The sequence below is a fragment of the Bidens hawaiensis genome, unplaced genomic scaffold (genome assembly GCF_021521415.1).
Source record: "Bidens hawaiensis isolate Kalapana, Puna unplaced genomic scaffold, B.hawaiensis_p1.1 tig00021031_1, whole genome shotgun sequence".
Lineage (NCBI taxonomy): Eukaryota > Viridiplantae > Streptophyta > Magnoliopsida > Asterales > Asteraceae > Bidens > Bidens hawaiensis.
This window is the reverse complement of record NW_027493250.1, coordinates 184795-201537: the sequence shown is the minus strand read 5'-3', so window position 1 is coordinate 201537 and position 16743 is coordinate 184795. Positions and strand designations below refer to the sequence as shown.

General features: G+C 32.8%; 1 protein-coding gene across 1 annotated transcript; it reads right to left on the bottom strand.

The window, feature by feature from the left end:
• Positions 1-14884: 14884 nt before the first annotated feature.
• On the bottom strand, positions 14885-16216 carry LOC143562528 (folylpolyglutamate synthase-like). Its single transcript, XM_077050304.1, has 4 exons — positions 16196-16216; positions 15916-16105; positions 15092-15261; positions 14885-15013 (listed from the first exon to the last, which is right to left on the bottom strand). Exons 1-4 carry the CDS (start codon positions 16214-16216, stop codon positions 14885-14887), a joined length of 510 nt encoding a protein of 169 aa, XP_076906419.1.
• Positions 16217-16743: the final 527 nt, after the last annotated feature.

Below are 16743 nucleotides of genomic sequence, written 5' to 3'. Positions count from 1 at the left end.
ACATGGTTATAAACGTTAACTCAAGATGCAAACTAGTTAATTTAGGCTAGATAAGTAATACTTAGAAGTTGAGGGACTTGAGTGTAACATATTATGTTTATAAATAATACTAAACCTTAACCCTAAAACACTTTTCTTTTTCTTTCCCACAACCCCGATCGGAAACCCCATCCCCACCTCCTTGGCTGCCGTCGACTATACACACACATACAACCATCAAATCAAGCCCTTGATTGAAGAATTAGGTGCTAGGAAGGTATAATCGATTATCCTATACATCCTTATTACTTAATTTTGATGTTTAATGGGTTAATTGAAAACCCTAATGAGCCGATTTTGTGTGTGTATAGTTAATATGATTGTTGTTGATTGGGTAATGATTTGATAACTAGTCTTGATATTGTTACACGTTAATTGTTGTGTCTTTGATTTGAGTTCAAACAAAAACCCTAATCATGTATGTAATGTGTAATTGATGTGCATGGATGGTGTTTATGGAGTCTAGAGTGTTATATGAATGCATGATAGTTCATAGATTGTTAATATGTTGAGTTTGGATGCAAACAGTTTCTGGACAGAATGTGTATTTGATGTTTAAGTGACTGTAACGAAGTGTAAATGTGAAAATTGTTTGAGATTATTGATACTACAGTAAACTAGGTTGAGTCTAGTTTCTAAAGAATATAAATTTGCATTTTTTGGACGTGAAGAAGTTAACTTTTATGATTTTACAAAAACGTTGTGCAAAGCTGAGCTGTTAGACCTGCTGTTAGGTTGTTTTGTAAATGTTATATCTCATGAACTACAAGACCAATTGGGTTAGTTCCACTTCTGGATGTTGACTTATTGAGTTAGGAACCTAACCCAAGTGGTCTTGCATTTATTGGATTTTTCGTTTAACGGGAATTGCAAATAACATTCTGTTGCGCATGAATTTGACTGTTATGAGTTTGCTGTAATGATTTGATGATTGTGAGAAAACTATGTGGAATAAAAATATAATAAAATATGTTTTGGAAAACTAAGACATATACGCTTCTGTGATGATTTTTGGTAAATTAATTGAGATTCTGTGATCGGTGGAATAGTACAATCTTTCAAGTAGAATTTCTGTCTCGGTGAAACTAGCTGCTGAGTTTTGTGAAAATGCATGAAACATGATACTTGCTATATAATTGTTATGTTTTGACCAAATTACCCTTGCGGGGAATAATTGCTAATTGATTGTCATAATTTGACCAAATTGCCCTTATGGGGAATAATGGCTAGTTAATTGTCATGATTTGACCAAAATGCCCTTACGGGGAGGAATTGCTAGTGATGTACTTTATGAATACATGACACGTATATGATTGCTTACACATGTAATGTATCACAAATACACTTGTTAAAGTCACACACGATTCACAAACGAAACGCGAAACATGTTATGTGCATAGGTATTATGTGCCGGGTCTAGAGACTCGATAATATTCCGACACTTAGAAAAATCTTTTTTTTGTTTTAGAACGCTAGAGAGAGTTTTTCTGTGACGCGAATCTTGGTGATTTAATTTGGGAATTTCTTCGCTAACAGTGAGTTTCACTTTCCCCTTTTTAAATTGTTTTAAACGTTTTTCACTTGGGGGAGATAACATACTCCGAAACGCATTTGAGATTTTGTTAATATAGATTATATATCACTTGTAAAGACTAAGTGGCAAACGCGTAAACTAAAGTCCTTCATAACATCGAACCGGTTAATATTTGGATAATAGCGAGTCATTGTTGAGTAGTACTACTGGGTTTGACAAACCCCACCCAACGCTAAACTCGACTGGATGTCGAGCGGGTGTAATCTTGGCTAAACACATACCATGGTCTGGACGACCTGGTGGCAAGGCAAATTGATAAACAGTCAGCTTCGGTGTCGAACACTTAGTGATACTTGTTTTATACGCTAGCTACCTATAGATATATAATTGACATAACACTATCTGGTAACGCAAAATGCTGTAATGCAAAACGCTGTAACGCAAAACGCTGTAACGCAAAACGCTGTAACGCAAAACGCTTAACGCAACACGCTGAACGCAAACGCTAAACATTTATTTTTATATAACTTGTGAACTCACCAACCTTGTGTTGACACTTTCAGTATGTTATTCTCAGGTAGCCGAGGCGGGCGCGCGGTTTAGGAACATGCATTGCTTGAAACGTTTTTAATTATGCAAAACTTATTTTAAACTATTATCATTGGGTTTTAAGTCGTCCTGCGTGACGTAACATTGGTTGCTATGGTTTTACGCTTCCGCATTTAATTACTCGTAAACGTTTTTTATGGTTTTGAAACTTTATTTTATGGTTTGATTATAACTGATGATTCCGATCCTGTTAGTTCACACCCTCTGACGGTAAAACTCCGTTAGTGGATTTTGAGGGTGTGACACCAATAAAGTAGAATTTCATGTTACCACAACAATCCAAGTACAAACTACAACTATCTTTACCAAACAGCATGCTGGTCAAATCTGGACAGGTTTTATGTCACGAAAACCTATTTTTCTAACCAACCGAAACAAGCACATAAATTACCAAATAATTTCCACATATATTTTCAAGTATTAGGTACAAAATAAATTTTCCTTGTAATTGTTCAACACTCAAAAACATCCTGAAAATTCATACACTACAGCAACCTATTTTCAGCTACTTTATCAGCACAACAAAATCTAAATATTTGCCAAATATTCCATATATGTCAAATTGAAGCAAGACCGATTGTATTGGATTCCTAATTAATTTTATGACATTCCAGAAGTAGAATCACACAATTATTCCTTTTCAATTACAAGTTACACAATTTACAAAACAGATCAGAAAATTACTTTTTCAATCAGAATTGCAACCCAATTTTGTAAATACATAAACACTAATCAAACAGAGTCCAAAAATTATGATTTTTGACATTTTGAAAACTAGACCCAAATTACTTAACCGTAGAATCAAGAATCAATCAAAAATACCATCGTATCAACAAGTTATACAACTAACAATATAGATCACAAAATCTGTCAGCAAGCAGATCCAAATCAAAACTTACAACAATCATGAATTTTATATCCCTATGATTCTAAATCACCAAGGAACCATTTTATATGATCCAAACTCATGGTTTCCAATATTATACCAAATTTATAAAATAACATTTATATACAAAAGGATTCCATCTTTTCTTTCATAACAAGACACTAAAATTCCATTTAAACAACTCAAACTTTGATCATACTTTATTATTTGTATGATCCAATCATTTAGATACTAATCCCATAAATTAAAATCAAAACATGAATAAATACATGTACTAATCATGTTTACTTATTGCTTGATCCAAAGACTCAACACCCTTGCTTCCAAAAATCCCCAAAAATGCTTATGATCTTGAGAGAAATTTTAGAAAATGAAAAGTGTATGTGTGTATGGGTATAGTAGACGGCCAAAGAGGAGGAAGGAAAGGGTTATAACCTCCATTTTTATTAACACATCATTAAGTACTTATTAATTAAATCCAACCTTAGATAATTTTTATTTCATTTCATGTGTGACAGGCTACAACTTTTAAAACACTTTCTAAGTATTTCGTTAGTCTAAAGGTTAATAGTTCACCTAGCTAATTAACATGTAACACACCATATATTGTATCACTTTAATTACCCAACTTTCTTACAATATCATGCGAGCATATAACAACTAGTCATGTAACATATTTTAGCATGTAACACAATTATACCCATCATATATTATACATGTAACATATCATGTTTATTATAACATGTGTGACAAGTTTATTACTCTAATTACCAACAACTAATTGCTCTTACTTAGGTCACCAACGACACCACTGAATCAATGTATACATATATGACAATACATGCATGAGAGTTCATTAACGTAGTTAACAGAACTAACTGGGTTTACTCACACAGTCAACAGGATTTAACTAGGTTTAGTTAACGGAGTTAACCTGAAAATGTCGGGTGTCACAATATACTTGTATATGTTTGGTCCTGATATTTACGTGTAGATATTCGGGAGTGCCATTTACTTGAGAATTCAAAGTAACTGGGGCGTTTGGTAATTTTTCTTAAAAATCCAAAAACATTGAAAATTGAGAAAAATTCAAAAACAATAAAAAATTGCTCCTCAAAATGAGTTTAGAAGCATAAAAGGAAGATGATAGTACATTGATTGTCTTGTTCCAAATCCGGTAAATATAATAATAAAAGTCTATTGCTTAATGTTCGGTGTATGGATAAGCTTTTGAACAAACAAGTAAGGGAATAAGTGATTTAAAACTAAATAGCCATGTAGAAAGATATGTTAGTATTCTAGCAAAAGTCTTGGTAATGAAGATAGAAATGTACTAGTCTGTCATAATCCAGCCTTATGTTTCAGCAGATCACCAAAAATAAAGTGTTAATAAAGTGCATTAGGTTTCTGGAGCCATGAGGTCTTTATGCGGTTTTTATCTAGGTATTCAAATGAATACTTTAACCATGCTCAAGCGAGCGAACCCTTGATAAGTCATTAAACTTGATCGCTATGTACAATTGTACAAAAATTCACTACTGACTTGATCAAAAATGTTAGCCATACATTGTTCCTCCCTTGCGCGCGTCTTAATACCATTAACAAAGGGACCCTAGGGGAATAGGATGTATGTAAGCCGACAGATGAAACGTGCATACTCATCCTTGGCAAAGGAAACCTTGTGTGATGCTTGATTGTAAAGTTGCATAAAGTTGAGATTTTAAAAGTTTTGATCTGCTGGTTCAAAGTTTTAAGTCAAGTTGGGGTGACATGGTAAAAATTAAAATAAGCTTGAATCAAGATTAGAAACTGATCATGTTCTGATATTATGTGCTTAATTGAACCTTAATCATATCATTGATGTCTCTGAATCTTTTGTTACAAAAGTTTATGTGCACAATAATATCCATAACCGGCTTAACATCAGACATAATAAAACTGAAAACCGTGATAGAAGAACGGATTGATCAATATAATTCTTTGCTCAACTCGCAAAAATATGTTTTTTGTTTGTTATTCATTCTTAGTTTGATTTATTTTGTCTTTTTTACATCTTTCTTTCTTAAAACCGAAAAGATTTTACATTTTTGAGTTATTTTCGACTTTGATGAAAGGTGATTTGGGTCTGGATATCCAAGAATCGGAATCGAGAGGTGGTTTTCTGACAAAAATTTTCAAAAATGGGAATTAAATTCTTTAATGAATTGATCGAGTTCATTAACTTGGACTTGATTAAATTCAAAAATGTGTGAATTTGGTTGTTTAAAAAATCAAAAGGAAAAATTGGTTCAAAATTTTCAAAGGATTCATCAAGGTAATTTGTTTGGACATGATCTGGATCGTATCTGTGAAAGTTTTTAGGTTTTAATGGCTTAAAAATCTCAAAAGTCAAATTGTTGAACTTATATGGACGTATAAGTTGTTTGAATTATACGGCGTATAAATTATTCACTTATACAGCGTATAAGTCAACAGCTTTTACGGGGGTATAACTATTTGTATATAAGGAAGTTATATGGATGGTAGTTTCATTATCTTCAAACGTATAACACTTGAGACTTACATGCTGATTCGTTGTTCATATCATCTATCCGTATAACTGAGTACTATTGATCTTTCATTGTACTTGTGGTTGATTCCCACAATACAAGTGTCATTCAAGGTATAATTTCATGCTGATATGACATATCTGAATTGTTTGTTTTGCGATAAACAGTGATTTCGTTAAATCGGTCTTAATTGGACTTAATCTGATCTTTATCCATAGAAGTTAGCTTTGTTTGTGGATCACGATGTAATTCTGATCCTGTTCGTCCAAAATTTCATGTCCTTTATGTTCTGTATTGTTCAATTGTAGTTTGACCTAGGTTTGAATGGTGAACGTATAAGTTTGATGAACTTATACGGCGTATAAGATCAACATACTTATCTGTTTATACTCTTAACCATTCATATGCTTATACGTTTGAGGATCTTATACGACTGTTATGGATCTTATACGGAGTAAATCTTATATGTTCATCTTTGGAATATTATATTGTTAGAAAGTTCTATTGGGCCTACTGTTGACACCAACAAATTGGTGGGTCGGTATTAATTGTCAGAGTGTACTTCTCTACTTAAATACTACCTGCACACATATTTTTCATATTTGTTTCTTGTATCATTTACTTTTTCTCGAGGATAATTCAAGGTATTTGTTTTACATTGGATGTGTTCTAAATTTTTCAGAAGTTGAATGGTTAAAGGTTTGATGTTGAAATAGTGATTATTAATTACTGTTTGACAGTTTTAAGTTTGTTGCAGATGACGATTGCTGATGAATATGGGGATGAAATGGAAGATGATAAAGTGATGATTTGGTCATGGATTTACATAGAAAGGATGAAAGAAAGATTACAAGATTTCTATTCAAGTCTAATATCCGCATGTTGGTGGATTATCTTACATAATATCATATGTCTTTATCTTGGATAGATTATCTGAATCTTTGATGATGTTTCCGTAAAACTTTTATTCACCATCATTATTAAAGATTCAACCGAGGTCTACAAATCGGATCTTCAAGTGCCTGGGGTGCTGTCAACCAGACATGGGTAATTTGATAGATCCTAATTTTCAAGTTAATATGACCAAGGTTTAATATATCTACAAATTATCGGAAGAGAGGTTTTAGTATTGATTGAAGACTTATAAATATCCAAGGGGGAGTTTGTTAGAGCATTTTTGTCTAATGCTATGTCTATTGCGCTTATAATGTCATTTATATGTTTGATAGGGCCTGAATTGTCATTAATTGAAAGTTGTAAAGTGAAACGTATAAGTAAGGAAGCGTATATGCTTATACGCACGTATAAGCTTATTCACCACAACTTATACGTTGTCACTGTAGCATCTATATATAGTGCGTTCATGTTAGATTTTGTAACAATTTTTGACATATTGATCTTAGATTGTACTTCATTGTTATATCAATATAGTGAATGTTATGAGTGATTGTGTTGTGACTAATTTATGATATATTTCCGCTATATCGTATCGTATAGTAAATATAAACGAATCGATCCTAATCATTACGAGTTAACGTACATGATGTTTAGCATGATGAGGATCATGTTCTTACACATTTTGCGGTAGTTAATTAATACTTATAATTATTACACAGTTAGCCGTGTACATATAAGGAGGGGTATTACAGTTAACTCTGAGAAGCACAAGCACATGTGAGTTTCTAGCCCTATTTCCATGTTATGTATTCAGGGTTGTTTGCATACTCAATGTGATTAGTTAATACACTTGCCTTAAGTGGTAAGTGTATGTTATTTGAATGTTTTATAAATGATGTATGAATGATAGAGAAAAGTATGTGTATAATTATGAACAATAGTATGAAGAAATATTTGTAAGAAGGTATCATCAAATGGAAAGGAGGGACCAGATCTTTATAATACATGAGAGAATATGGACTAGACTCTTATAATATCTGAGAGGATATGGACCAAACACTTATAATATATGAGAGCATAGGGACCAGACCCATACAATATATGTGAGGTTATAGGGTGAAAGGCTCTTTAAAATATATGTGTATGTATGTATGTATGTAAAGCAAAATAAAGTACGAAAGTATGAAATTAAGAATGAAGGTATATACTTATGTATATACAAAAGAAAGTAAAGCATGTTAAGTATGTAGTATATGAACGTATTGTATATTGCCTGATTAACTAAAAACTCACTCAGTGTAGCTGACATTCAGTATGCACGCAGGTGAATAGGCTAAGGCAGCTAGCTTGAATGAAGACACGTGATATTGGACTGAAGATACTGGCATATTGAGAAGATTGTTATGATGTTACATTTGATTATGTTTTATTTTGAAAGACACTTTTGAATGATGTTGAGACAAGATTTAGAATGTTTTATAAGATATGGTTGACTTATTAAATTCCGCGAAAAGTTTTAATTCACTCTGATATTTAGAATTGTGTTTATGAGTAATTCTAACGTAAAGTAGGGCACCGGGACCGGGGCCTTACAAAAAATCATGTTTCACTATTGATAACTGGTTATATCACCAAAAATGACATTTAAAGTATAGTACAAGGCCCTTCTTTGATAATAACATTGGTTATCAACCCGTGTTTCAAAACACATCATAAATTGAACCGGTGTGTGTGTGCGTTTGTGGAATTTACTTTAAAATATGCATTAGAACTCTCACATCATAAGGTGGTTTTCATCAAACAACACATGGGAGTTTCCCGAAAGTAAGAACGAACCCACTGATCCCTTATATCGTACATCTCAGTGAGCCACTCGTTAGACTGAAGACCAAAAGTGTCCATTAATTCTTTGCATGTGGATTCAAACGTGGAAGGCTTGATGAAGACACTCCAAACCAGACGGTGCAATTGGGACTTCAGCGTAGAATTTTGTAACATATGAGCAGCAATTTGTAACATGTAAAACATGTAAAATATTTAAATCTTAAAAAAAACATCCAAAAAAATAACGTAAACAACGTAAGTGTATCGACCTTCAAAGGAATTTTTTCATTAAGTGCCACATGAACAGCCTATGACGAGATTCAGTTAAAACTTGGGAAATAACGGCTCTCATGAATGGATCTTGATCAGATAAAACAAGAGATGGTCGTTTGCTTTCATGGGCTTTAAGAAAACATTGAAGCAACCATTTGTATGAGTCAACTGTTTCATTAAAAGGAGTCCTGCACCAAAAGTCATGCAGTTCTTATTGTGATCAACACCGGTAAAAGGTACAAATATCATGTTGTACCTGATATTGGAGAAAATCGAAACCAGATAATTAAATAACTAATAAAAAATTTAAAAGATAAAAAAAATGTAAACTAAACAGTTACTTGTTTGTATGGTAAGTTGCATCAAAGATTAGAACAACGACGAAAACTTGATATTTAATATTGGAAATATCATATGCCCAAAATAACGATCTAAGTTTCCCATTCTCAACAGTAAAATCATAAACAAATCCGAGGATGTTCTCATAACTAAATTCTGGTAAAGTAGTTCTTGTAGTCATCGGGAGTCCCGTGTACATTATGGTGCCCACCTTTGAGTGAGACCATGCATCTATGAGCAACAACGGCCCCAACTTTGTTAAGACTCATTTGTGAATAAACTGTTTGTCAGAATAAATGAGCCGCCTGGAAATCTTGGTTAGGTCACGGTTGTAAAGATTAACAAGAGGATGGTTATGATTTTCTTCCCATGAAAACACCTCAAACTTAGAAGTCTCATCGGAAAATCTAACACATAGCTGAGCTATGTAATCACATACGGTAAAATTACGTCTCGAACGAACCATTGAACTGTCACACAAGGTGTCGAATTTCCTTTTTCTTTGGACAGATCCAGCTTTGTAGCAACGTAGATATTTTTGAGTGATAACTTCTTTCCATATCTTAGTCTGGCCTCTATGGACAGAAAAGCAGCCTCAATAAGATACTTCTCATACGTCATAACAACTTCGTCAAAGTTCTCATATGTACTTCTGATAACTGGTTTATACTCATCAAGCACAAGGGGCATCAAAACTTTGTTCCATTAGGAGAATCAACTGCAAAAGCATTTTGCTCATCTTCTGGAATGACTAGGAATAAAAATAAATAAATAAATTATTAGATGTAAACCTTGTATTTTCACGTAATTCACGTAATTATGTTACATGAATAGATAAAACTTGTAAACTGTTGGTAAAAACTAATAAAAACTGTGTAAGATATGTACAATCCCTCTAAACGGTTGGAACATAGATAAAACATATAAAAAGTTGTACGTCCATTATTTTTAAAATTGTTCATTAAAACAGCCCATAAACCTATGTAAAATCCATATAGGTTGTTGGAAAATAACTAAAACATGTAAACACAAAGTAAAAAACGTGAACTCTTGAAAAACATGTTCATATATACATAATGGACAGAAAAAGTAAAATATGCTCATATAACAACCAAAAAAATATGATAAACCAACGTTTATATAGCGATGTTGGAGGATTTCTTTGGGAAGTAAGAAACCCCTTTGACATCTCTTCATCATTCTTTTGATTCGTATTAGAGTGATGGCCTCGTAAAACATGTAAACAAAAAGTAAAACAAATAAATCGTTGAAAACTTGTTCGTATATTCAAAAAAGGAGAACAAAAATAATAGCCAATACTGTAACATATAGGTTCAAAAAATCTACATAAATATAATTTCATCAGATCTGGGGAAAAAACAAACCTCAAGCTTAAAATGCTTATAAAGTTTCAAGATAACGTTAACGATAATATAAAACCATACATTTAGATAGGAGATGGTGAAACCCATTTATCAAACTCGGGATGCTTACCATCTACCTGTTACACATAAAAAAATACAAAGATCCGTATATATATATCTTAATATGGTGAATAAAACATATGAAAATATGAAAACTAACTTGATGGGTCATGAGTAGCAGCATTAAAATCAGCAACATCAATTATGGGTGAAGAATAGAATATTGCAGCATTAATTAACGGAGAAGAATTTATTTCCCCAGGTTGTGGTGTAGAAACATTAAATGTCTGGTGGGGATTATACGTTTAAATATTGACAAAAGGAGGGGCGGTAAAAGCTCCAGGAAAAACTCGCATCATAAAGAATGTTAACAACAAAGTTATTAGCCACGAAAACTAAAGGAGAAAGAGGTAAACTGGAACTATAACCATTGGCGGATCCAGCATACAAACGGGTGGTTCCCCGGAACCACCCGAGTTTCGAAATAATAGTGTACGGATATATAGAAGACGCGTAGGAACCACCTTATAAATTAAGAGGGAACCACCTAAAAAAAATTCCTGGATCCGCCACTGACTATAACTCATCATGGAATAGGTTTTTTACATGAAGATGGTATAAAGTTAATGTGAAGATGGAATACCGTGAAAGGGATTTGAAGTTCTTTAAGAAGACAAGGATGATGACAATGGGGATTCAGTATCATATAAAATGACATTACATAAAAAGGATGATGGGTAGATAATGGCATGCAATTTCAACTTGCATGGTACAACTTGCAACTTCAAAACCGGTTGCAGAAAGGGGTGATGGATTGATTAATAACCAAGCCAAAGATGAAATACCCTTAATACCCTTTTGGCAAACACCAACTACATATCGTGGGTGGATATTGGCCACATTTGGGTTTTTCATAGTTTTCAAAAAGGGGTTTTCTTTTTTGTATTCCTATAAATATGTTGGGTTTTAGCAAGATTATCAAAGTCCAAAATAACCATTTATTAAAGAAAACGCATCGGAAATAAAGTTTTAAATCTTGTTAACTATTACACATAAAGCCGTTTATGTTAACCCAATCCAGGATCCATATACGACATGCATGCTATCAAAACACAACCATAGAGTGTTAACATACATACCTCAAGCTTGTATACGGATTTGAAGGAGATGAACGATTGAATGACGAGCTTCCAATGGAGGAAACCTCAAACTTGTATACACGAACAAGCTCCAACAAACTCCTTAGGTTGCTAGGATCATTTTACACTCTTGCAAGAACAAACCTTTTGTTCTTCTTCTCTTCTTGTTCTCGGTTTCTAGGGAGAGAAAAGAAGAGAGAGTTGTGTGTGTGAGAGAATGTGTAAATCTTAATACAACCAAGAATTATGATCTCCCAATCAAGTTACATGCATGTATGGAAAATAACAAAAGGAAGAGAGAGAGTGGAAGCCCGGCCCCACCTTGGGTGGGGTTTCCCGAATTCCCCCAAAACACAAAACCATATTTATTTATTTTCCTTATACATATTTGTTATTTATCCATATAAATAACATTTCTCTCAATTATAAATTATCCATATAATTTATTTTACACGTATTGCAAGTATTTAGAAATCCCAATTTCCAAATATATATAAGTGTTGATAATCATTACTTAGATCATATCTAATAATAATTATCGTGGCGTTTGTCTAGCTTGTTATTGGGTATGACCCGACTTGGATCAATACGTACTAGCCACATCAACTCTAATATGTGTCTTGGGCAGATCGATTCCAACAATATATATATATATATATATATATATATATATATATATACTAGTAGGTGTGCCTGCGCGTTGCCGCGGGGACGCAATGGGGATGTGTTCATGAGCTCGGTTTGCGGCAATATACAATGACGTATTGGTTTTTCTTTAGTTTGACAATCCTTTCGTGATAAATTTGATAGTTCTAGTCAATCTCAATCTAGCTTTGGCTCGGCTTAACTCAATTCAATGACAACCTTTAATTATAGTGTTCCCGATGAATTGTGTGGGCACCTCTCTATACACTAAAATAAGTATATATTTTTAGGTATTATTTACATTTGTATCTTACTTTAGAAATAATAAATAAATAATTTAAATGAGTGTAGAAGTTTAAAGGCAATTATCAATGTTATAACTTAATATTGTTTCTAGTATTTTAATAACTTTACTTGAACTGATTCACTTATAAGTTGTGTTTGGTCCAAATATGTATTATTTGTTATTTACATGTTTCATATTTTGAATCCAAGGTAATAAAAAAAACCCAAAAAATATTTTTTTTAGTTGCTAATATTTTATAAATCATATTCTCAACTTAGTATAAAAATTATTTAACGATGTTCGGCAACCATTTCAAATTAGTTGTAAATGTTGATCTCGTAAATTTTTGTTAGCCACCTTGTATACATTTTATAATTTTAAAAGTATTTTGAAGTCTTGTCTTTTTGTAGCACATTGTTGGAAAATAAAAGCAAAACACACTTAAGAGTCTTTATAAACCATCCATGTAATCAACTTAAAAGTAAATAAATATAAGTTACTAAAACATAATTTAAACGGGTGAAAACAACATATACATATTTTGTACCACCTAATGCTTAAAAACATATATTTACTAACCAAAACACGAACAGTTTAGTTAAGCCGCCATTAACAACCTAATTATGGCCTTCTAGCAATCAAACACAGGCAGTTACTTTTATGTAGTATAAACACATTAAACTTGCGGCTCTTTGGAACCCATATATGGTCTTGTAAATCTTCTAAAATCATCAGTTTTCTAAAATCAGTTGTCATTTTCCACAATATAAACAAAATAACCCATGAATACAGCTACGTGTTGCATTCATTTGTTTTTGAAATGCATTGAAATGCACGTAATTCAAATTTGGTTGGTCAATCATGACTAAAAAGTCAACCAACTTACTAAAGTCAACGCTGCCAAAAAATTCATATTTGACACAGTTTGGCCAAAGCAACCTTTATCTTTTTCATAGAATCCATACTCATTTTCCACCTGCAATAAGTTAAGATCAACCGAACAAAAAACTGTTTTAGAGTAACAAAAGAATAAATATATATTTTGACTTACAAGATGATATGTTTCTAAGAAAAACTAAGTATATGAAATATATTTGGCTATTTAAAACGTTGGCGACTCGCTCAAACAACTCGTTTGTAAATAAACCGAGCCAAGATCAGCTAGGATTGTGGCTTGCTTGTTAGCTGGCTCATTGACTATGTTAAAGATTTTGTTTACGGATCGAAAGGGCATTTTCAGTCTCTCAAAATGAAGTTCCAGCTAAGTTGTGCAGCTATGTTCACAATTACTTTATTTGGTGTTCGTTCAGTTACGTTCATTACTCTATATTCAAAAATGTTCATCTACGTTCATGAACCGATCATTTATATTACTAACAAACGATCATAATCAAACATGAACACAGTCATAACAACAAACACGAGCAAGAAAAGCATGTTCGTTTAATTGTTCCTGCCTGTTATTTTGGTCAACTTAAACGAACAAACATGACCTGATGACCGGTCTCATTTGTGTTCGTTCAGTTCGTTTATATGCCTAGAAATAATGATATCAAATGATAACTCATTTCATATGATTCATCAGATTCAAAAAAAATCGCCTAAATGTATACTATGTATACTATGCCATTGAATGAAAAATTAAAATGTATACTATACTAATTACTATGCTAGTAAATACAGTTAAAATACTTTTAAGAATGTTAATCCAAAAATGGGTACCATATCTTATATGTTTGAAATCCTTCCGGTCCTCTTTTTTAAAGTTATGAGTAATCCCAAGGAATCGAGGATACTGAACTCTACAACTAACATGTAAGATACAATCTGGTCATAAAATTCATATTCCTCATTACATACATCTAGAGATAATATTTTTAAACAACTCACCAGGGATACAAGTGTCTCTTAACCTGCACTCGCCTATTTCTCCCGGCCTCAATTAGTAATTCATTACCATGTAACGAATTTAACTCACAACAGTCATGAATCAATAACTTGGCTTTATCCATGCCGCTAATTGATAAGCAAAGCGATTTGATCCTAGATGAGCATCGAGGATTTGCAGCTTCTGTTTCTGGAAATATTTTATGAACCCAGTCCACCAATTTAATGAGCATGACACAATGCACCAGATCTCGCTAATACCAATCTGCAAAGAAAGAAAAGAAAACAAACATAAAATACATATACATACCAGTTAAGGATAATAACAATAAACAACTCTGGGGAAGAAAAAAACAAGCAATTGTTACCTCAGATGATAATAGAGAAGAAAATTGAACTGGACATAGTGACATGTTTGGAACAAACAATGCCTTTTCGAAACTTACACCTAAAAAGTGAAAAATGAATATCAATGTAAACCGTAAATATGAAGGGATCAATTCAGGCTATGTTATCACACACGGGTCATATAAAGCATTAACTATTTTACGTATTAGAAAAGGAACAAAAAGAATATACAAACATGATATGTAACCGAGGTATCTTGACAGGCGCATGTGTCCAATAGTCGCGGAAACAACAATTGTGGGTCCTTAACTGACATACAATTGAACAATAATATCTGCATTTTCAGTCAAGTTAATAGTATAAAAAAATGAACCATTTTCTTTTTGAGAAAGAGACAACAACATGTTCTAACCTGCGTGGATTCCTTTTTGGAGCATCTTTCTAGCCTGTGATCTTTAGTTGCATAAGAAAAGCAATTTGCACAAGCTTCCATACTTTTAGTACTATGTGCTCCATCCAAATAAAACACGACTTTGACTTTCACAATCCCGATCAACAATAATCTGGGCCCGTCCTTGTAGACTAGAGGTTGTTAGCCCTTTAATAAATGGCTTAGGCAAACAACTCCGTATCCAACCATAAATAGCGGAACTTCTTAAAATTAATTAAATATCGATCGACAGGGCGGGAAGCTCGTGTATGTTTGTTTCTTTAATAAACAAACAAACATGAGCAAAATTTGTTTATTCAGTTTGACCAATGAATTTGAGCACATGTCTAGTACATTTATTTATGTCGTGAACTTTCTTTCATTTAAATTTGTTTGCATTCATTTGTGTTCATTACTTTATGATTGTTTAAGTTCGTATATATACATTTGTTAATATATTCATTTACATTTTAGGTTCATTACAATTTAGTCTAGTTTGAATAAGTTTTTAGGACCAACACATTATTGTTCACATTTACTTTTTAAATGGTTTTAACTCAGTTATGTTCGTTCTTTTATACTGTTAACAAATGAACACAAAGTAGCACAAACACATTTATTTTATTAACGAACGAACATGGACAAGAAAACCTCATTCGATTGTTTATTCGGTTAAAGTTTAATGAATGAACACGAACATGCTCCATTCGTGTTCACTCGGTTTGTTTACAAGCCTAAATATTAAAAGTGGCAACTCGAAAAAGTTTGTAAACGGGTCTGTTTGGGTCAAAAAGTTTAGGTCTGACTCGTTTCTCTTTTTGCGGTGCTTACAGTCATCTCTACGGGTATCACTTCAAGTTGACCGGTCCTCTGAAGCCACATATAGCTTATCATGACAGCAAGCCCAGCATTAACATAGGTATGATCCCCTGCAAGCTCAAGATGTGATTCGTTTAACAAATTACCATCCAACTGGTTCGCAACTTGAAGGTACACCTGCAACATGGTAATTTGGTTATTTTAATTACAGTATAAAATTATGCAATTAAGTAATAAGAGGAAATTAATTTACATATACCTGGAAACCGTTTCTTTAAGTGCTTGCATAGCTTCGGGTGGTTGAGAAACAATAAATGGAGGAACACCTTTTTGTACAAAATATTATTATTATTATTATTATTATAAAAAAATATGCAACAAATATGTAATATAAACAACTTTCAAATGGTTACTTGAATTATTCAAGCCCAAATGTCTAATAACAACTTATTAAGTGGTTGAAAATTTTTTAGCAAAAACTTTCAGGCTCGATTACTTTGTTTTGGGCTACGTTCTCAGCCCAAACATTTCACGGCCAATTCTATTTCACGGTTAACCGGCCTATAACTGAACCACATCAACATGTAAAATTCATTAACCATCACCGATCGGCTATCATTATCTTGCAAAAATTTTGGATTCAGATCGAGCCCAAAAGGAGCGACTACCACAAGGAAGAATATATGCTATAACACAAAAACTCCATACATTGGCATCGTGCCTATATTATCTATGTAAAACCTCAATATGCTAGAAATGACTCAACTTTTATTATGAAATATAAACTCCATACATTGACGTTGTGCCTTCAAAAT